The sequence below is a fragment of the Gossypium raimondii genome, chromosome 3 (genome assembly GCF_025698545.1).
Source record: "Gossypium raimondii isolate GPD5lz chromosome 3, ASM2569854v1, whole genome shotgun sequence".
NCBI classification, from domain to species: domain Eukaryota; kingdom Viridiplantae; phylum Streptophyta; class Magnoliopsida; order Malvales; family Malvaceae; genus Gossypium; species Gossypium raimondii.
The window spans coordinates 6,161,976-6,182,379 of NC_068567.1; the positions used below are offsets into that span (position 1 = coordinate 6,161,976).

Consider the following 20,404-nt stretch of genomic DNA (forward strand, 5'->3'; position numbering starts at 1 on the left):
CTTAAAATCCACACAAATTTATCTATGAATCAATGACGTGATTTGAAAACATTAAATGTTAATTTTGATAATACAAATAAATTAAATTATAAACATGCAAGTATTTATCTATCATATAGACCAATTCGATATCAAGATGACATTATAAAAATATGTTAATAAATTTTAAGTTAAAATGTCAAATAAATCCTCTAAAATAAAATTCTCTGGTTAAATAGTGTGCCCAGTTAAATCCTTTGAATATCAATTAATCTTATTGAATTTATTTAGGCCCTTAAATATTAAGGTGGTTAGAGGTGAGTGTTGAATTAAATCAAGTCTAATTGAGTAAAAAGATTTTGAATTAATCGAATTGACAAGTTTTATTTTATCATTTTAATTTCATTTGAAATTTTTTCAATTAGAGTGAAGTCAAATCGATTGAAATTATTCAAGTTAAATTTAAAAATAAAACATATCAAATTAAAATTTTATTACAATATAACTAATTCCATGTTAGAGCATATAAATTTGAAAAATATAGATTTGAAAACTTTTTAAAACAAAACAACAAAAAAATTAACTTCCTTTAAAAATTTTAAAATATAAATTTTGATTTTTATAAATAATTTAAATTTTAAAATTTATTTTAAATTTTTTGTAATTTTGTTGAGAGAAAATCAATTTGTTCTTTTTAAAATTTATAAGAACCAAAGAGTTATTTACACCAATCTGTTATTTAAATTATTCGAATTGTAAAATTCAACTAGACTCGAACTCGAAACTTGAATTACTTATTCGAGTTGACTCGAAAAAATTGAATAACTCAAAATTTAATTTTTTTTTATTTTTTTCAAATCGAATCGTATTTTACTCACCCTAAAGGTGACAAGCTGACATGAATGATGGAAAAATAATAATGAGGCAGTTGTAGTTTGAATATCTATCTAAATCATAATTTGAAGAGTTATGGTATATTATAAATAAAATTAAACAAAAATTGTGTTTAAGTTGTGGATAAATTTAATCAATTTGTGTTTAACTTGTGGATAATTAAATTTAAACAAAGACGGTGAAGTGATGGTTCTTACGAGACACTCGTTTGATACAGATTCAATTTGTGGTAGCCTCATCTACCATCTCAAATATTTAACAAAAAGAAAAAAGAAAGAAAACCAAGACGGATTGGATGAAAAACTCAATCCCTAAATCAACTGTAGTCATTTAAATTCCAAGTTCTACTAAAAAAACTTTGGGTGAGAGTTTTTAGTACTCAAAAACCCCTTAAATCTATGAACTGGATAAAAAGGATTCAACTTTATGTTCAAATGATTATTAAAAAAACAAAACCAGAAAAACTCAGTAGAATGAGGCTAATAAGTTTTTAGTTTGAGAGCAAAGCTAAACTTTTTGAGTAGGTCTCACAGCTATTACTTCATAATAGATCAAAAGTTTGTTGAACGTTGATCAACATAATATCATATAGTAATTGATAGAAAAATAACACGAAAAGATCCAAGCCCGAACCTCAGTTCACTAAAAACTCTCCAATGTATCATAGTAATAACTCTACAACAGATAAATGAACTCTGCAAGTAAGATTCATTTCACAGTTGCATTTTCCAGCAAGTTAAGCAATTAAACCGCATAAAACAGTCGGTGCAAAGTTTCCACCTATGATAAGAATCTCAATGCTGCTAAATAGAGTCAATCTATAGCAAGTTTTAGATCATAAGAAAGAATTCAATCCAATAATAAAAAGAAAACTGGCTCGATCGAATATGTTATGTCCTACAACTAGCTCGATTTGATTTATATTTACCTCTTACTGCGAATTCGAGTTTTTCTTCATACAGCTTCAACAGCTCCGGAGCTTTGTCTTTATATTTGTTAACAAACCTTTGAACAAACACCTTTTCTGAAGTTCCAAACACGACTGTAAATCTCAAGTCCTTAATCAAACCTTTCGACAACAACTCTCGAGCAAACAAAGCCCTCGGAACAATCAGTTTCTCCAAGCTCCGAGAGACAATACTCGGATGATTAGCAATGATCAAGGATTCAAACCCCATTTCGTTCACTAAGAAATCCATGATGGCTGTGATCTTCTCTTTCGACGGTTCCAAAACACCAGGAAACTTTCGAAAAGCTTCCCAAATCTCTTCATCAGACCAACCCCATTTCTTATAAACATCGAACTTACCCTCCATTGCAGATTTGCTCACTTTTCTAAACAAAATGACAGCATGAAGGAACTTAAGCAACAATGGATTAAACCCCATTTCCTTAACATCCTTAACAATCTCCTTAAACTGATCCGGCGACATAACGAAAGCCCGCGGATGGTAATTAAACATCGTTGTGATATTCGATTCCGGCACTCCATTATCCAGCAAAGTTTTAACATTAGGCAACATATAAACATCAAAGTTACAAGGGATTAGAAATGGATTCCTTCTTAAAGCTATAATGGCCTTTGAATCAGATTGGAGAAAACTGCTAAGTTGATTGAAACAAGGGATTATCAGTTTCTTCAAGCTATGAGAAAAAAGCCTGGGGTTATGAAGCAAGAGCTTGGAAATATCAGGGTTTGCGCCACCTTTAGATTGAAAGAAGTGGATTTTGGGCAAAATGGTTTTCTCGAGATCGGAACGGAGCAAATGTGGTCGGACCTCGATGATTTTTCGGATCTGGGTGTCGGAAAACCCGTATTTTTCTAAGAACGCGATGACGGTATCGGCGTTTTGTGGGGTTTTGAAACGGACGCACTTAGAGGCTTTGAGAGCGGATTCCGGTGAGAAGCCGAGGTTGTTTGTGAGGTAAGAGACGGTAAAAGATCGAGATTGGTCGAGTGAGGCATTGGAGAAGGATCGAATTGTGAAGAAGAGTGATGGGTTGTTTGACAAGGGATTGTTCGTGACATTGTATAAAAGCTTAAAGAAATCGATGATGTTTTTGCTGTAAGGATTGAACATTATCGGACATTGAAATGAAATCAAGCTTAGATAAAGAAAAAGGAAACTTACGCTGATAAAGCTTTCAACTTTGAACCTTGAATGAAACACAGACAAGGGAGGTCACTCTTCAATTTCAGGGTTTTTACAGTAAACCCAAAGCTTCAAAGTTTGAGACTGACTCCCGGGTCGACCCGAAATCCGAAATTGTTCGAGTCTGTTTATCCAATTCCAAGTCTGGGTTAGGATTAAAAAAACCATTTTTATTAGGTTCCATATATATTAGGCTTAATTACATTCCAAATTTTAAATTTATCTTTAAAATCCAAATTTTCTAAGTCCTTATTCTTCAAAGTATTTGTATTATGTACCCATCCCATAATCAACTTAAATTTATCCTGTTAGAAAAAATATATACAACACGAAAAATTTATACATTTACAATTTAATCTACATTTTTTTTTGAAAGAAAATGAAACAATCTAATTACGTAAAACTAAGCCAATCTCTCCTAGGAGAGTCCTCAACCAATCGTACTCCTCCCTCTTATCGTGGACCATTTTGGTCGGGCAATTAGTATCATTATTATCCTTTCTAGAGATAGGCCATAAACTCCAATGTCCTACCTTTTGTCAAAAGTTGATGAATTATCTTAATCAAAACGAAATTAGAACCACTTGAAGAACTGTCCTTGATGACCTTACCTGCCTCGAGATTATTAGTTTGAATTATTACACTATCACAATCCCAATCCAATAAAAGTATCAATCCATCCAAGATGTCTCATAATTCAACATCCAGTACGAAACAACTCCCCATCTATTGTAACCTAAAATCCACGATCGCGTACCATTCCCCCGACTACAGCAAAATCGACATAAATTCTAACAGTACCATCAGTATTCAAACGGACCAAGCATAAGACACGTTGAAAATTGCAATATCACAAAATTTTTAGCGTCCCTAAATTTCTTTTAATCTTATCTCAACCCCTTTATTAAAGAAATTCAAAAACCTAATCAATACAACAATACTTTGAACATCAATACATTATAACCCCATATCTTATAATTAACTCAAACAAAAATTACCAAAAAGGTTGTATAAGTCAAAAGTTTTTGAATGGGTGATTAAAAATTTATCAGATAGAACGGTAATTGATAGAAAAAATAACAGGAAAAAAAAGTCCAAACCCAAACTTTGGTTTAATAAAAACTCTCCAATGAATCATATAAATTCTCTAATAGTAAGAGCAGTAGTTTGTTTTGATGGGAGAGAATTCATTTTCATTTCACCATTTCAACCCAGAAAACAATAAAGATTCATCAATGAACTTAATGTTAACTTAATGAACTAAGGACACAAGTAAATTTGTCCTAAAATGAACCACCCTCCAAATATTAAGGGTTCCCAACAGAGCTTTCCAACTTCTCAGTGATCCTTTCTGCTTCTTTGATGATTCCCCCAGTGTTTAAGTCCTACTTTCTTTCTTCTTCCTTTTTTTTTTTTTTTTTGAAATTAAACCTAGTATTAAAGCAATGATTTGATCATAGTTTGACTTTCTTTTTAGGTCTTTTCAATGTACATTCATGATCCTCCACCACCTGCAATAGTTAAAGCTTCTCCTTTGATCAGTTAATAATGGAATACAGGGCAAAAACATATGGTTGGCAAAATATAAACGTACCTTCTTCATTTTGTTCTTTTTTTTATTCTTTTTGTTCTTGTTCTTGTTCTTGTTCTTGTTCTTGTTCGTATCTTTCTTAGGCTCAGGAATTCCCGACTTAGCTTCTTCCGACGAGTCCTGCGAAATTGATGGACCGGTAACAAATTGAGAGGCAAAAACACCATGAGAGTTTTGCGTGTAAATGATTAGAAAATGGCAGAATCAAAGTACCTCAGAGTCACCGAATGAATCTACGTGTCGAACCCTAGTTCCAGAACTCGAAGCCCCACCTACACATAAACAGAAAAACGGATATCAGAGGAAGAAGGAAAAGGAATTACAAACTAAGGCTGCACAGTGAGGTAACTCGCTAAACTGTCATCTTTTTACCAGAGACTTTATTTTTTCCTAAAGTACCTCGACACATATACAAACAGATGTATAGAGATATGATCCTCTAAATACGTTCTAAAGCAGATTCTATAAGCATATGCAAACAACTAGAACTCTAAAGATGAACTTGTTAGGTAACTTGCTGAATTGCAATCTATGTTACCGGACTTTTTAATTTTTCTAAACTACTCGTATTCGGACATGAGAATAGGGATATGATCCTCCAAATATATAATTAGAAAAAAATATAGAAAGTTTTAGCAACTGGATTTCTTATAAGATTCAAAAAATTGTGATTATATGACCTATGATCTCTCTTCCATTCATGTTCCAAAATCAAATAAACCAACAGCTTCTCTTCCCATGAAAACAACTAATACAAACATAAATAAAACTAAATCCAAGTCCAAGCAATTTAGAGTCCATTTGACACTTAAACTAAGCTAAAAAAAGGGTCAAATTTTAGCACACAAATAATTTTTCTATGAACTAGATCAGATCTGTGATGCAAAATTAAGCAAAAATTCCAAAAAAAAAATCATATTAAAGAAAACCAAACTAAGATTAAAAGTAGAGAAGAAAAAGAAATGAATAAAAGAGTACTTTGAAAGACGGTAGCTTTAGCGTTATTGACAGCCAATTCAAGGAGTTGAGGATTAATGGAAGACAAGCCGTTGGGATCTTGGAGTTTCCTTTCGAGGAATTTAGCCAAAGCAGCAGCTTTATTGGTTGTTAAAGGTCCTCCTGGATGAGCCAATCTGCAAACATAATTACAACTCAGTGAAAAATAAAAAATTAATTTGAATCAAATTCGAAATTAGATAATAATAAAAAGGGGGCCCTAAACCTAACCCTAACCTGGGTTTGGAAAGGGAGGGAGGAGGGAGAGGAGCAAATTTGCTCCCTCGAAGTGCTTTCCTTTCTTCTTCGCTTAGTTCTTCTTTATCTCTTTTCACCATTGTTGCTCTCTGATTCTATTTCTTTCTTGATAAGACACCATTAAAGAAAAATCAAGTTCAAAACTTCCAAAAGCCTCTGCCTTTTTTAAAAAATAACCTTTCTTTGACTTGGCTGCTCAATATTTGTTTTTTATTTTAATTATTGATCCAAATAATTATGGGTAAACAACCAAAATAGTCACTTTTGTTTACTACAGTTTACATTTTAGTCATTTATGTTTGAAATGTTATGTTTTAGTCACTGAGCTGTTAATTGAGGTTAACAGTGTAATGGTAAGCTGACATGACACATTAAATCATTATTTTAAACAAAAAATTTAGGTTAATTTATACAACTGATCTCCATATTTTTTCGTTTTGAGTAATTTAATTTTTTTTATTTTATGTTCTTTTAACTTTTCTTTTCCATTCTCTTTGCTTCTCCTTCTATTTTGCTCTCTTCTTCATTTTTAACGTAATTTTCTATGTTTTCATTTGTTAAAACTAATCCTTATACTTTTATTTATTTTGAACAATTTAATTTTTTGAGTGAGACGAGCTTGTGGACTAGTTTTAACAAATGGAAAAACTACGTTAATAGAAATAAAGAAGGAGAAAACAGAGGAAAAGCAAAAGAGAATGAAAAATAAAGAAAAAAAAGGTTAAAAGAATATAAAAGAAAAAAAATTAAATTGCTCAAAATGCAAATATATATATATAGGGATCAATTGTAGAATTTAACCTAAAATTTTTATTTAAAATGATGATTTAACGTGCCACGTCAACTTACCGTTACACCGTTAACAACAATTAATGACTCGGTGACTAAAATGTTACAACACGATAACATAAGTGACTAAAACATATAACATTTTAAACATAGTGACTAAAATGTAACATGAGGCAAACAAAGTGACTATTTTGATAGTTTACCTTTTTTTAATTAAATATATTGGCAAGGTTTTTAATTAAATTTATAGTTAGATTAGATTTTGTTTTAGACGAAAGCTTTCTAAATTCTTACATAAAAAAATAAAAAAAAGAAAAGCAGTTCACCGGGAAAGCCCATTGACCACCGGGAAAACCCTTTGATCACCATTTAACGTTCAGATATCAAGAAACAGAACGTGGGGGCTTGGGTTTTTTACACCTTTGCCCAGTTTTTGCCGCCTTTCTGCCAGTTACAACAATTCCATTCAAATGCCCCCGACTATAGTTTAACGGTCATATTTCAAGAACCATTACTTTCATCTCAAGCACCCTTCTCCTATTTATATGCACCGGACATTTATCTCAAGAAAGCAGCATTCTCAGTTTCAAGCAAATACAGAAAATAATTTGTTGTTATTGAAAACGATAAGATGATGGAGCTTCTCAGCAGTGATGATTTTAAGGATACAAAGATTGATCCCAATTGGGGTCCTTTTGATTACTTGTTGCACGTAGTCCATGTTGACCAACAGAAATTTCAGAAAAGCCACAATGCACCCCCACCACCTCAAATCCTTTGCAAACAAGACCATACGGGTTTCAAGCTGAGGTTTAAGTTCAACAACAGCGTTGGACTGAAAAGGAAACGCAATCTCAAAGCTGTAGAAGAGGAAGACGATGGCGATGGCGATCGGGTAGCACCAAAGCTGAAGCCGAAGAGAAGCAAGAAGCAAGAGAAATCCGTTTGCCCAATCCCACCACCAGACTTGCCTCCCAAATTCAGACAACTTATAGTTGAAGAGATGGGAGGTAGGGGTTTGGTTCTGGTCATACAAAAGACCATCTTTTTCTCCGACATAAACCCTACTGCCAGTCGTTTCTCCATACCCTTCTCGCAAGTCAAAACTCATGACTTTCTCAACAAGGCAGAGGCTAAAGAGTTAGATGACAAAAACCCCATGCAGGTGTTGTTGTTAGATCCATCCATGAAGGGAACGAGCATTACCTTGAACAAGTGGGTTATGGGATCAAGCTCGCTCTATGTCCTCACTAACACGTGGAACCCTATTGTGAAGAACAACCAACTCAAGAAAGGCGATACGGTGCAGCTCTGGTCTTTCCGGATGAATTCCCTGCTGTGCTTCGCACTCATAAAGCTCTAGCTTCCGATCATATTTGCCACAACATTAGGGTTTTGATGACTTGTTAGTATTCTGTTTTGTTTTCATTGATTATCACCAAGCATGTTTGGTGGTTAATAATGATTGAAGTTGCATTTTACTAGTTTTTTTTCTCAATATAGTTGAAAATTCACTCAAACTGTATGATATATATACTGCTTCTTCTATTTAGTGTTAAATCGAATATGGACAACCATCCATAAGTTTTAGAGGAAGCTCATTTTGATATTACTTTGCTCAACAAAGTATAGTAGCCAAGTATTGTTGCAGTCATAAGTAGAGACATCAGTGACAAAAGATTCCATATTCATATCTCCAATGCCTCAAACATTGAGTTTGTGTTGTGTAGCGACAAGCTCTAATGTATTTACATCATCTAATCCATATCATGTACCCAAAAAGAACTTGTATTTCTCATGAGTGATATCTGTAGCTATATCTATCTATGTTTAGTTTTTTTATATATCTTAACTATTAAAAGTGAATGACCAAAACACTCTTTAAAATTTTAAAGCTAACCTATGTATACATATATATATATATCAACCTACTTCAAAATGAATAAATTTAAATATAAATTTTTTAATTAATTTTTTTAAAATTTAAATTATGTAGCTTTTGTATCAATAAAGTCGTGAAATTTACAGACTACACCGTGGGAAGTTAACAATATCAATGGTATCATCATCCCTGCCTCACTCACTTATCACCCCAACACTGCTGGAAACAGTTCACATAAAAGTACATGATTTCCTAATCCCCCGACCCCCCGTTTCATCGAGTCGCGAGAATCAATTTCAAGCTGGATTTCTCTGCATGTTTGGATTAACAGGTGCAAGATCAGAGCTAAAGTACTTCTTGACAAATTTCATTGTGTTACATTAGCAAGATGTCCTTGGGGTACTGAAATTATTCGCCACGAGAATCTTGTATGCCAAAAACAACTTCTGCTTGCTCCTTTCGGCTAACCCACATCCTGATACCAGCCAACAGAACGGTTGGTTTAGATTCGAACATCTATATTTGAAGAAATATAATGTACCTTCATTCTTCTCTAGACTGTGTATATTAAAATGACGAAGATATCGGTTACGCACCACGTTACATAATTTGATTATTTTGGTCACTGTCATTAAAACTAATGTGGCAATTAAAAAAGTCGGTATAATATCAAATTTAGTCCTCAATTTTTATATATTATATTAATTTAATCATAATTTTAAAAAATTAACCCTTAAAATTTACAAATAGCCTCAATTTAATTCTAATCATAAAAAAATCAAAGAAATGTATAAAAATACATAATATTTTCAAAAATAATAATAATAACTTTATACTGTATATGATTATATATATTAATATTAAATAAAATAAAAATCTCTCTCCTCATCCCTCTCCCCACCGGACCCCCCCCCCGCCCAACAGTCTCCATCCCCCTTCCTCCCCCACCACCGTCCCTCTCTGCTGCTACTGCTGCAAATTCGCCTGGGATGAGAAAAAGCTGAACAGAAGAATATGTTTGAAAGTGTTCCATAAGGAGATGCAATTTTCTTGAAGGTAAGCCTTTATGTCCCATAGCTTAGTTAATGGGGATTTTTTTTTTTTTATCTATTTCCTTATCATAATTGATAGATGTAGAAGGGTGAAACTTCTACATTTATCAAGAATTGTGAAATCTATTTAGCTTACTAAAAGTCAAGGGTTAAATTTGTTATTATATCAATTTTTTTAATTGTCACGTTAGCTTGCCGTTTGTGATTTTAACGGGACCAAAATGACTGAATTATGTAATGTGTGCTTAAATTGCAAACTTTTTATTTATGGTGCCTAAAATGAAAATTTTTTATAATTAGGTGGCTATCTATGTAGTTTAACCATAAAATAAAGAAATGTGAGAGAGAGAAAAAATACATAAGTGGTAGGGCCCACAAAAAAAAAAAATAAGATACGATATCCATGTTAACATTTAACATATGCCACGTGTAATTCCGTTACACTTTTAATAGCAGACAACAATAAGTGATAAAATTATTATCAATTGAAACATCGGTAATCAAAATGTAAACTTAAACAAACATAAAAGATTATTTTGTAGTTTACTCTTAAGAAAATAAAGGAGATAAGATTTTGGCTTCTCTCTTTATATATTGTTTATTTTCAATATAAAACAAAATACGATTTTTTTTCAATTGAAAGGAAACCAAATTTTATCTTTCCCAATATAATTTTTGGATTGTTGAAAATTGATCTGAAACGTTAAAAAGTTTCTTCAATAACTGTAGTCAATTTGAGAATTTTTTTTCTTTTTATTTGAATATAGCATTCTAAAATATTAGGGTTTTTAGAATATCAAAATAAGTGTAAAAGTAAATAGATCTTTTAATACTTATTATTTCTTAATGTTGAATTTTGTTTAATATGGAATTTTAATTTATTTAATGTTATATCATGCTTTGCATAAAAATTAATAATTATTTCCTAGTGCACAAAAAAACCCAACAATACAAGAGAATTATCATAGAAATCCTAAGAGCAATGCATATTGAAAGCAGAATAAAAGGCCAGAAAACAGCTTCATGAATGAGGTTGGAGGTGAATATCGAATATGGATATGGATATGTGTCTAAAACTGGATGTAAAACACGAGTTTCAAACACGGGAGTACAGAGCATTCAGTAAAGTAATATAATCCTCCCCCATATCTTTACTTATAAACTTGAAGACAACAATAAACTAAAACAATTACAGGTCACATATTTCCTAGCAGATAATGGCCATCTACCATGGTGAAACCATTGGTTTGCAAGGGATGGATAAATTTTGCAGGAAAAAAAAATGAAATTCTCTTAAATTTACAATGATGCCTCTTTCTTTGGCCTAAATTTCTAAAAATAAAAATATGCAAGCAAAATGCATGAAGTCAATTCCAATGGTTGAATGAGATTTGATTTGATTCGATTCGATTAATCGGTGTGAAGTATTGCAGTCTCTTCGGAACATTGGGGCCTCGGAATGTTGCCTACAAGACATGGGAGTCCAAATGCCACTGCAAAAACTCACCTCTCCTAGATAGTTCATCTGTAAATTATTTCGGACTAACCGAGCAAGAACCTGAAAACATCGCTCAGCGAGATAATGCCTTCTACGCGGTTACTGCCGGCTTCCACGATAACAAGTCGTCTGACACCTGAAAATCAGGTTGGGTTAAAAAATACTGTCAGATGGGTGATACTTTTTTTGGAATTGAACTACATGATTTATCTCGGAATATATTGCAATGCTACTTCACTTGATCTAAAGGGCCACCAAATCATTATCGTTCTTCAAAAATAAAAAACAAAAGAAATATAATGGAGTTTGAGAGAGAGAGAGTTACCAGGGTTTGCCAATTGTTCCATCACTTTAAGCAATGTATCGGTATGCAAACACATCTGAAATCTTTGTGTTCTTGGCTCATAAGGACTGTTGGAATCTTGTCCCAATTGCAATGCCTAGCGAATAAATAGAGAAAAGGGTTAGGAAACGAGTTTCCTGCATTGTAAGAAATCAGTTTCAAACTAGTAGGATCAGCAGAATCCTTGTAGATGCAGTGTACATTAGCTCAAATATGGAAGCTACTCTTAGGTTTCATCAGGGGGTGAGTGTGTATATATATATCTAGACATGGCTAATGTTCAAACTTTTCTAATCTTTTTTCATATATTTGGAGAATTGTACCCTCATGCCTATACCTAAATAGGTGTTCGATACAAGTTCTGGACCCAAATACTTAGGGGAAATGAAAAGTCAAAGCAACATAAGGGACCGAGACAAAAAGAAGATTAAATAATAAATTTGGGGGTAATCATTTTTTGAGTAGAGTGTACGGAGGAGCAAGGGGGGCCAAGGCTTAGCCCCATTTTGTCAACTCCACTCTGTAAAACTTCCGCAACACATCCAAATTCCTAAACAAGAGAAAAGTTAAAACAGAAGTGATAACAGTAACCTGATAAACAGTCATTTCATTCAGATTATGTGTATAAGCTCTGCCTTTCGCCAATGCCGTTATGTCACTGAAAAAAGAGACCAACAAAAAAATTATGAACTATCACCTTCAACCCAAGCTGATTGTAAGTTTGGCAAACTAGGAAGATAATCAATCAAGAACGACATGTTACCTCCGAGAATATATGTCCAGTAATGAGTCATTATCGTCAACTATAGGTATTGAACTTACTCGAGCTGTGAAAAAAGATGGAAAACTTATCATAACAATACATAAAACACACACACACACACGCGCGCGTGTATATATATGAGAAAATCTCTCATCAATTTGAGGTGGCCTCTTGAGGAATTAAACTTAACCTTACTCTCCTTATTCGTACTCTCTTTTACATCCATAAAATGTTGACAAAACAGGGTAGCATACCTTGAACTAGCATATTTAATGCTGAACTAAGAGAAGAAGTAGGTCTCAGCATCGCAAATGACCGACTGCTGGATTCTCCGATTCTTGGAACCCATGTACCCAGAGGGATAGCATAAATTGGTAATTGTAGCATGGGGAAAGAGCCAGAACAATGTTTGAAATATCTGCATACGCCTAGAAATCAAACTCCATTGGTTAGGGAGAAAGAAGCCATTTACTTCCCGAAAAAGAAAAAGAAAAAAAAAAGGTTAACTGAAAACACTATTAAAAGGCTCACATTTTAGTATTCCAGAAAGCGATGCAAGATGTAATAATTGGGGAAATGAACCATCTTCTAAGGATGAATGGATGACAGGAATTGTGGCGACTCCATTTTGCAAAAATTTCAAAGCTACATCCTTCAAATTATCACCTGGCCCAGCCTGTGTAACCAACAAGAAGGGTCAATAACACCACTCGTATACTGTCTCTCTCAAATGACATGGCACAAAGGAAATAAGAGGCGAGGCAGAAAGGCATGAACTAAAAATATGACAAAAGAGGAACCAAAAGGCACGACTTTTCCAAAACACCAAAGCAAAAAGAAAGCATAGTATGCGGTAAATAGGTATTGGCAACTAATGACCACATTTCCCAAACAAAGAGAATGCTTTTGACTCATGGCTACCATAGCATAGAATAGTCATTCACAGGACAGTTACCTAATCCCAGCCCTCACTTTCAAGTTCCATTAAATACTTCTGGCTGGATTTTTCCTTTTTGGAATGTTTGCTAGAAAATGTTCTAAAGAACTCGTGGTAGCTTCTTTTTTCTTTTTCGGGAATCTTGTTAGTTCATAATGACATTTTACTTCCCCAACACTACAATTATTGCTGCTATTCCATACCTAATCCCTAAAACATAGCGTGAAGTTGTTTTCAAAAAAATATCTAGTTGTAGTGGTCACCAACCAGACCTTGACTCACATTATTACTACATAACGCAAGCATATGTCTAAGCTAAAACATAAACATAAAAACATGAAAGAAGAAATGGCTCACTTCATTTGTACAAACAGAAAACAGACATGCAGGTACATAAGAATCACATCCTTCATAAGTTAATATAAATGACAAAGCACTAAAACACTAACAAAGATGAGATGTCTTGGAATTGGTCTCCCATGCCCATCAACTAGTCCGTTCCTGCGAGCCTTTCCCTCTTTCCAGGCAGAAATAGTGTGTGTTTCAAGCTCTTCCTCTGTCAAAGTTGATCCATGATTTCCAAGCTGCATAAGGAAAAGAGTATACATTAAGATAAATGCGCCAAAAATTTTTTTAAACAGCTATCAGACAACTATCTAGTTTAATATCGAGAAACTTGCTAGTAGTTGGAATCAGAAAAAAAAGGAAAACTCTAAGTAGATTTTGGAAGACTTTCTAGCCCAAAAAACTTGATTCAGCATTATGACATACCTGTCTTAGAATCAATATAAAATCCGAAGCACTAATAACTCCAACAAACTTCCCCTTGTAGAAGTCCCAAAGAGGAGCAACAGGGATACCCTGAAAATGGCTTGACTCAGAAGAGATATGTATCCAAGCTCTTTATCAGCAACAACCAAATAGGCTCTAAGAATGTAAGCAATGTCCATGGAGAAATCTAGATACATCTACAGCTAGAAATGACTCTAAGCAGAAATGGTTAGCAAAGGAAAAGTACAGACATTTCCTCTCTATCTTTTGAAACATGAATCTTAACCAACAAAAGATCAGGAACCTCAAAGACATCCCCGAAAACATCAACTAAATTCTAACCTCTGAATGAACTAAACAGATACCTGCTCAGCCAGAATATGAAATGCTTGTTTTACAGGCAAATCAACAGCCAATGCAACAACCTGTAAGGCAGATCTGTCTAAATTAGCAAAGTGAAAGTAATATGCCTGATCAGAGTTAAACATGCAGATATATGTGTGTATCGTGAAGGAGAGCCGATAGGAATGCAGCCAAACCTTGCCTGACTCAGGTAGTAACTCATAAACCGTATGTGCTGCCAAGAATGCAGATATTTGATACCGGGAGGCCCGTAAATCCTCTTCTGAAATCCTAGGTATTGTTTGGTTCAATATAACTGCAGGAATTTGATGCTGCATCGCAAAAAGGTACCAGAATCCATTTACATGAAAAAGTAAAAAGAAATTTAAAAAAATAAAGTGTATTATTAATTGATTAATGAATGAATGAAAAAATAGATGAGCTGCACGCTGGGCAGTGAGCATGCATTAAGAACTAAGACAGAAGCACCAAAAAAACTACACTATGAACCCCCCAAAAAAAAAAGCTACAGTAGTTGTAAAGCCTAGCTAATCAGTGACAACTTAAATTATTAAAAAAGAATCATTAGTCCATTTGGCAATGCAATTGGAATTGCATTTCCATCTATATCCATCAGAGAAAAGAAAGTTCATACCCGCTTTTGCAATCATGATGATTCCACTTTTTATTGCAATTTTAATGCTCAATCACAATGCTAAACCAAGTTTAAAAAACAAAAAATACTTAGGCAAAGCTTGTGTATAAATTTATATCATGAGACTATTATCTACTTGCACATTAGGAAGTATCTCTGAATGAGGTTGTACCTGAGAGACCTCTGCAGGTACAGGTAGAGTGTCAAAAGTGTTAACTATTCCATATTCGCCATTCCTGTGAGGTTGTTGTTCATCATGTCGCCATTCACCATCGACAAAAAACTTGTACTACATACAAGAGCCGACACAAATGAGCAAATAAATACAAAGGTCATCACTAAGAGATTAGGATTGACATTCTCTAGAAGTTGCTTCACAATAAAGGCACCCTAAGCTAAAAATCCATTCATTTCAACTAATAAAAATGGCACAGCAATCATATAAGTGCATTGAACAAATTAAATGTCAAATTTGGGTACATGTCCAAAATGGGTCCGATTCTCGGAGGGTAATATTCAAAAAGTTTGAATTTTCAATTCCTATAAAGCAAACTAACCAACCTCATGACTGCCATGTGGTACGGCACAGACAGCTTTAAATACATTGGGGCAACCTTCAACCTGTGACATTCGCACGAGCTCAGTCCACCTTCAATTTCAAACGATTAACCATTAATCCAAACACTAATCATTCACCTAAATATCATAAAAAAATTTCATACCAATAGCATGTTAAAAGAAAGAGATATAATTGAATTATCACCCATTGAAAGAGCCAGATATAGAGACATCGTCACCACCATGTGGCCATGTAAACTGAATAGGTAACAACACCATGCCGGCAGTGGACACTCTGCCGGCATCCCTCGCCGGATTCCTATCGGAACCAAACATTTGACAGTAGCCTTTTTAATTTTTTTTTTTAATTCTTGGCAATCAACTCCTTCCTTAACAATTTTCTCTTCTTTCAATCACTGCAAATAAAGAAAATGAAAAAAATACACATATATATCAATAAAGCAACAATAATAACATCAAAGACTCACCTTTTACGTTGATTGTACGGACAAAGCTTTAACATAATATTTTTCTGCTAACAGGAAAAGGCGAAATTGGAACTTACCAAACAATGTAAGCAAAAGGGTGTCGTTGAATTTGTGAGGAAAAAAATTCTGTAAAATTATGTTAAACGTGAGAGTGAAATAAAAAATCTATCTGAATCTAAAAAAGGGAATTCCAAAAAGAAGAAAAAAGTTTAAATTGGTGTAGAATTTATTGAAATGTGGGTGTAAAGATCGAAGATTAGGGGTTAGGGATATGATCGAATCTGTTTTCTTTTATATAATAAAAAAAAATGATTTTTATTAATAATAAAAATTTGCAAACCCTAATAAAGCAAAGAAAAGATGAAAGCTTTGAAAGGGACGTTGAAGGGTAAATTATCGTCGTTGTCTTCGGGTAAAAATATTAGGAGGAGATTTCGAAGCTGAAAATGAAAGGGATTTTTTATTATTATTTTGTTTGAATTTGATTTGTCAAAATAATATTAATTGACTCATAAGTTAATTGTTATTTTGTTTTGAAATAATATTTCTTAGGAATAAAGTCTTATCCCACATTTCAATTTTTTAAAATAAATTATTCTAACTTTTAATTTAATTTTTATCTCTTTTAATCTTTGAATTTGTATTGTTTATCAAAGTATCTAAAATGAATAAAAAAGTTATTGCCTACTTTGCTGACGTGACATTCAGAGGCGAAACTAGAGGGATAGTAGGGCCCGACCCCTCTAAAATAAATTTTTTTTATTTAGGACTTCTTAAAATTTTAAATTAGTAAAGGTAAAATTATATTTTGACCCATTAAAATTATAAAATTTGATTTAATCATTTAAAAATTATAAATGTAGAAGCTATTAAAATGGTGAAATTATATTTTAGTATCGTAAAAATTATAATTTAATTTCGACACCTTTAAAAAATTTATGGCTTCTTCCATGATGACATATATGTAGATTTTCATGTAAATGTCACGTCAAGAATTATTTAACTTTTAATTATTTAAAAATCAAAAATATTAAAAATTAAAATTATTTAAATTATTTAAAAGGTATAAAATATAAAATATATTTTAAAATTTTAACATTAAAAATTAATAAATTACTATCGGTATATACATAGATGCCACGTTTTCCATTTTATTTTGAGGTGATTTGATAAATAATACAAGTTAAAACATTAAAAGAATCGAAAATTTAAATGAACAACTAAAATTACTTACTTTTTTTTTTTTGTAAAATTAACAAGCCAAAATTTACCATTGTACTAAATAATACCGAGGACACTTGTCATCATCCTAGCATTCAGCGGTAAAGCCAAAATTATTTTTGGGAGTCATAAATTTTGATAAAAGTTAAAATGCAATTTCACCATTGTACTAACTAATATCTTTATAATTTTTTAAAATACTAAATTAAAATTTTATCATTTTGTGGGGCCAAAGTACAATTTTATCCTTACTTATTTATAAACTTTTAAGGGCAAAGAATGTAATTTCCTAATTTTGGGGAGGGGACTAGGGCACTACCTACCCCTACGTCCCTGCTAACACTGTTTGTGGAATCTAAGAATTACACGGACAATGTACCAAACATTTGCCCAAACAAAACCATTAAGTGGCTAATGGTGGTAATTTTTAATTGGTATAATTTCAAAATCAACCCTCGTTTTGTTGATTTGAATTTAATTTTGTATAAAAATTATAACAATTTAAATTAATTTTAAATTTTAGAAAAAATTTAAAATTAAAAAATAGATAAAATTTATAAGTAAATAAAGTGGGAGAAATGAGGAAATTGTTTTTCGTTGTAAGGAAAAAAGATTTAGAATAAAATTTGTTTTCACAATTTGGGTTTTTAAATAATTTAATTAGATTAAAATTTTGAATTGAGTTTAAAAGAATTGTGGTGTATCTTATTTTATTTTTGCTAAAAAATGGCACTAAAGTCAATTTCATAAGTTTTTGTAATATCAATTCTCAACTTGAAGACATTACTAATTTGGTTTCAAAAAACATTAAAAGAAGCTTGTAATGATTTAACTTTTTTAGTTCTATTTTGTTTTTAATTTGTTATTAAATCTATTGAATAATCATTTTCATTTTATGTCTCAATATTGAACGGTTTTAGCTTTACTGTAATAGAATCTTAAATTGTCTTGTATGAACATTAGTTTTTAATCGTATTTAAGCTTTATATGCTAAGATATTGAAATTGATCTATTTTGTTTTTGTGTTTTCGTGATTTTATGGAAATGCTGAAGATTTGTTGTTACAATAACCTGAATTGTCTTTTAATTTTTTTATAATCTTTATATACAACTAGGGTCAATTTGATAGAAAGTATAAATATTAAGGACTAAAATTATTATTATACCAACTAAAAGAATGCCACAATTAGCCACTTAACGTCCGGGTAACTTAAAACACAATTTCAAAAATATTAGTAATCAAAATGTAATTTTTTATTAATGACTAAAATAAAAAAATTTACCTATAAATTAAGTGACTAATAATATAATTTACCCAGTATTTATATCAATACTAATCCTTAAAAATAATTTTCTTTAAAGATAACGTTTATTCCATTAAAAGGTTAAAGAAACCTCAAGAATGAACCTATAAACTAAGCAATAAATTCATCCAATAATGGGTGGTGTATATTTATATAAATTTAATAAAATTATTATTTGATATATTGATGGAGTTTTTTAGTTTTTATTCTACAAGTAGAGTTAAAGAACCATCAGGTGTCATTAATTTATGGGTGAGTATTTGGTACACGTGTATTTTTTATTCCACAAGCGCTTTAAGATGTTATCATGATTTTTTTATTTTTTAATATTTTATCATACCCTTATAAGACATTTGATAATCTTCTAATTCTACTTGTGGAGTCTAAAAATTCTTCTGACAGTGTACAAAATATTTTCCCTCAAGGGATATTTAGAAAATAAATAAAAATTAAATAAATGGGACTCGTGATGGTTTATCTCACTACTAGTGTGTCAAATAATTATATAATTTAATATCATGATACTGAAGTCTTTAAATAAATTGGTGTCATGACAAATCCAAACTCATGATACAAACTCAGGAGTTTAAATATAACTAGAAATTCTATCACATGCTATGTGTGTGGAAACTACATTCTTGGAGCATAGATGTCAGTTTAAATCCAACCTTATGCAAAAAAAATTTTGGTTTTTAATAAAAAGACTAAAGCACCCTCAAATAATATAGCTTGTTTTAATTACGAAATGACATTTTTGTAATTTTATTGACTGAGTTAGTGCCCGGTTGACCCATAACACCAATTTAAGCAATGACTTAAATAACACAATTGATGGAGGTAATAAAATATACATAATAGAATTAACATGTAAATATTATATTAAAATAAAGTTTTGGTTTAGTGGTAAAATAATGTTTTAGCTATATAAATAGCACAAGTTCAAATTCAACCTCATGCAAAATATTTATTGGTTTATTAATAGAAAGACTAAAATACCATTGAATAATATATTTTATTTTAATTACAAAATGACATTTTCGTCATTTTCCTAATTGAAATGGTTCTCGATTGATTCGTGACACTAACTCATACAAGAGCTTAAATAATAGTAAATATGGATATATACAATTGATAGAAGTAATAAAGTATGCATAATATAATTAAAATGTAAATATTATATTGATATAAAGTTTTGGTTTAGTGGTAAAGTTAAATTTTTTATTTATGTTAATAGTAAGGGTCCAAATCCAGCCTCATGCAAAAAAATTAAGTTTTTTAAAAATAAAAAGACCAAAATACCCTCAAATAATATAATCTTTTTATAAAAATAATATAACTGATTTTTTTAATTACGAAAGGATATTTTCGTAGTTTCTCTAACTAAGTTGGTGCCCAATTAACTTATAACACCAACTCGGTTAGGTAATTAAATAATAGTATAGATAAGAAATGTGTTGGGTTTTTTACATGTTCGTTCCATGTTCTGTTATAACGAGCTTGTTTTTCTACTTGGGCCATCATTTTAGGCCTTGTGTAGGTTTCAGTTAAGTTGAACTCGATCCATTAGTATGGCATATTTGACAAAACAGAAGCATGAATCGACTTAAATACTAAGTCTCCCAATCAAATACCTTGATGTGGTTTGACAAATATGGAAGTCTTTTGTCTCTTGGTAACTGAAGTGCTATTTTTTAGAGATATATGTTTGATTCATTCAAATGAGTATTTCAAGTTGTTGGCGATCTTGTTTATTAAGGTTATTGTGATAAATACGGAAGATAGTTAATGGATAAAATCAACCTTTAAAGAAGTATTTCAAGCCTTTCAAAACTTTTATTGCTAATCACATTAGACAGCCTATAACTAGGCTGTTGATCGACACTATTCTTCATTCGTATGGGGTGTCTTTAACATGCCCTCCTTTATGGAT

At 31.8% G+C, this 20,404-nt stretch overlaps 4 protein-coding genes across 4 annotated transcripts; 1 reads left to right on the forward strand and 3 right to left on the reverse strand.

Annotated features, from left to right (window-relative positions):
- Positions 1-1,511: 1,511 nt before the first annotated feature.
- Positions 1,512-3,137, reverse strand: LOC105796821 (transcription termination factor MTERF6, chloroplastic/mitochondrial-like). Its single transcript, XM_012626643.2, has one exon. It carries the CDS (start codon positions 2,952-2,954, stop codon positions 1,764-1,766), a length of 1,191 nt encoding a protein of 396 aa, XP_012482097.1. The 5' UTR covers positions 2,955-3,137; the 3' UTR covers positions 1,512-1,763.
- Positions 3,138-4,132: 995 nt separating this feature from the next.
- LOC105796822 (uncharacterized) lies at positions 4,133-6,050 on the reverse strand. Its single transcript, XM_012626644.2, has 5 exons — positions 5,851-6,050; positions 5,596-5,750; positions 4,831-4,889; positions 4,621-4,737; positions 4,133-4,537 (listed from the first exon to the last, which is right to left on the reverse strand). Exons 1-5 carry the CDS (start codon positions 5,949-5,951, stop codon positions 4,481-4,483), a joined length of 489 nt encoding a protein of 162 aa, XP_012482098.2. The 5' UTR covers positions 5,952-6,050; the 3' UTR covers positions 4,133-4,480.
- A 1,241-nt stretch (positions 6,051-7,291) lies between these two features.
- On the forward strand, positions 7,292-8,023 carry LOC105795633 (B3 domain-containing protein At1g05920-like). Its single transcript, XM_012625320.1, has one exon. The coding sequence runs from the start codon at positions 7,292-7,294 to the stop codon at positions 8,021-8,023; it is 732 nt and encodes a 243-aa protein (XP_012480774.1).
- Positions 8,024-10,717: 2,694 nt separating this feature from the next.
- LOC105796823 (sucrose nonfermenting 4-like protein) lies at positions 10,718-16,239 on the reverse strand. Its single transcript, XM_012626645.2, has 14 exons — positions 16,027-16,239; positions 15,667-15,877; positions 15,465-15,552; positions 15,076-15,192; positions 14,446-14,580; positions 14,272-14,331; positions 13,907-13,996; positions 13,585-13,719; positions 12,730-12,874; positions 12,453-12,626; positions 12,199-12,262; positions 12,027-12,093; positions 11,418-11,532; positions 10,718-11,228 (listed from the first exon to the last, which is right to left on the reverse strand). The coding sequence occupies exons 2-14, from the start codon at positions 15,795-15,797 to the stop codon at positions 11,137-11,139; spliced, it is 1,413 nt and encodes a 470-aa protein (XP_012482099.1). The 5' UTR covers positions 15,798-15,877; positions 16,027-16,239; the 3' UTR covers positions 10,718-11,136.
- Between the last annotated feature and the right edge of the window lie 4,165 nt (positions 16,240-20,404).

Coding starts and splice junctions, on each gene's coding strand:
- LOC105796821 (XM_012626643.2), bottom strand. CDS start 2,954: ATGTTCAATCCTTACAGCAAAAACATCATCGATTTCTTTAAGCTTTTA.
- LOC105796822 (XM_012626644.2), bottom strand. CDS start 5,951: ATGGTGAAAAGAGATAAAGAAGAACTAAGCGAAGAAGAAAGGAAAGCA. Junction 4,890..5,595: donor TAAAGCTACCGTCTTTCAAA/GTACTCTTTTAT, acceptor GTTTATGTGTAG/GTGGGGCTTCGAGTTCTGGA. Junction 4,538..4,620: donor AAAAGAACAAAATGAAGAAG/GTACGTTTATAT, acceptor TAACTATTGCAG/GTGGTGGAGGATCATGAATG.
- LOC105795633 (XM_012625320.1), top strand. CDS start 7,292: ATGATGGAGCTTCTCAGCAGTGATGATTTTAAGGATACAAAGATTGAT.
- LOC105796823 (XM_012626645.2), bottom strand. CDS start 15,797: ATGTTTGGTTCCGATAGGAATCCGGCGAGGGATGCCGGCAGAGTGTCC. Junction 12,263..12,452: donor ATTAAATATGCTAGTTCAAG/GTATGCTACCCT, acceptor CTTTTTTCACAG/CTCGAGTAAGTTCAATACCT. Junction 11,229..11,417: donor GGAACAATTGGCAAACCCTG/GTAACTCTCTCT, acceptor CCTGATTTTCAG/GTGTCAGACGACTTGTTATC.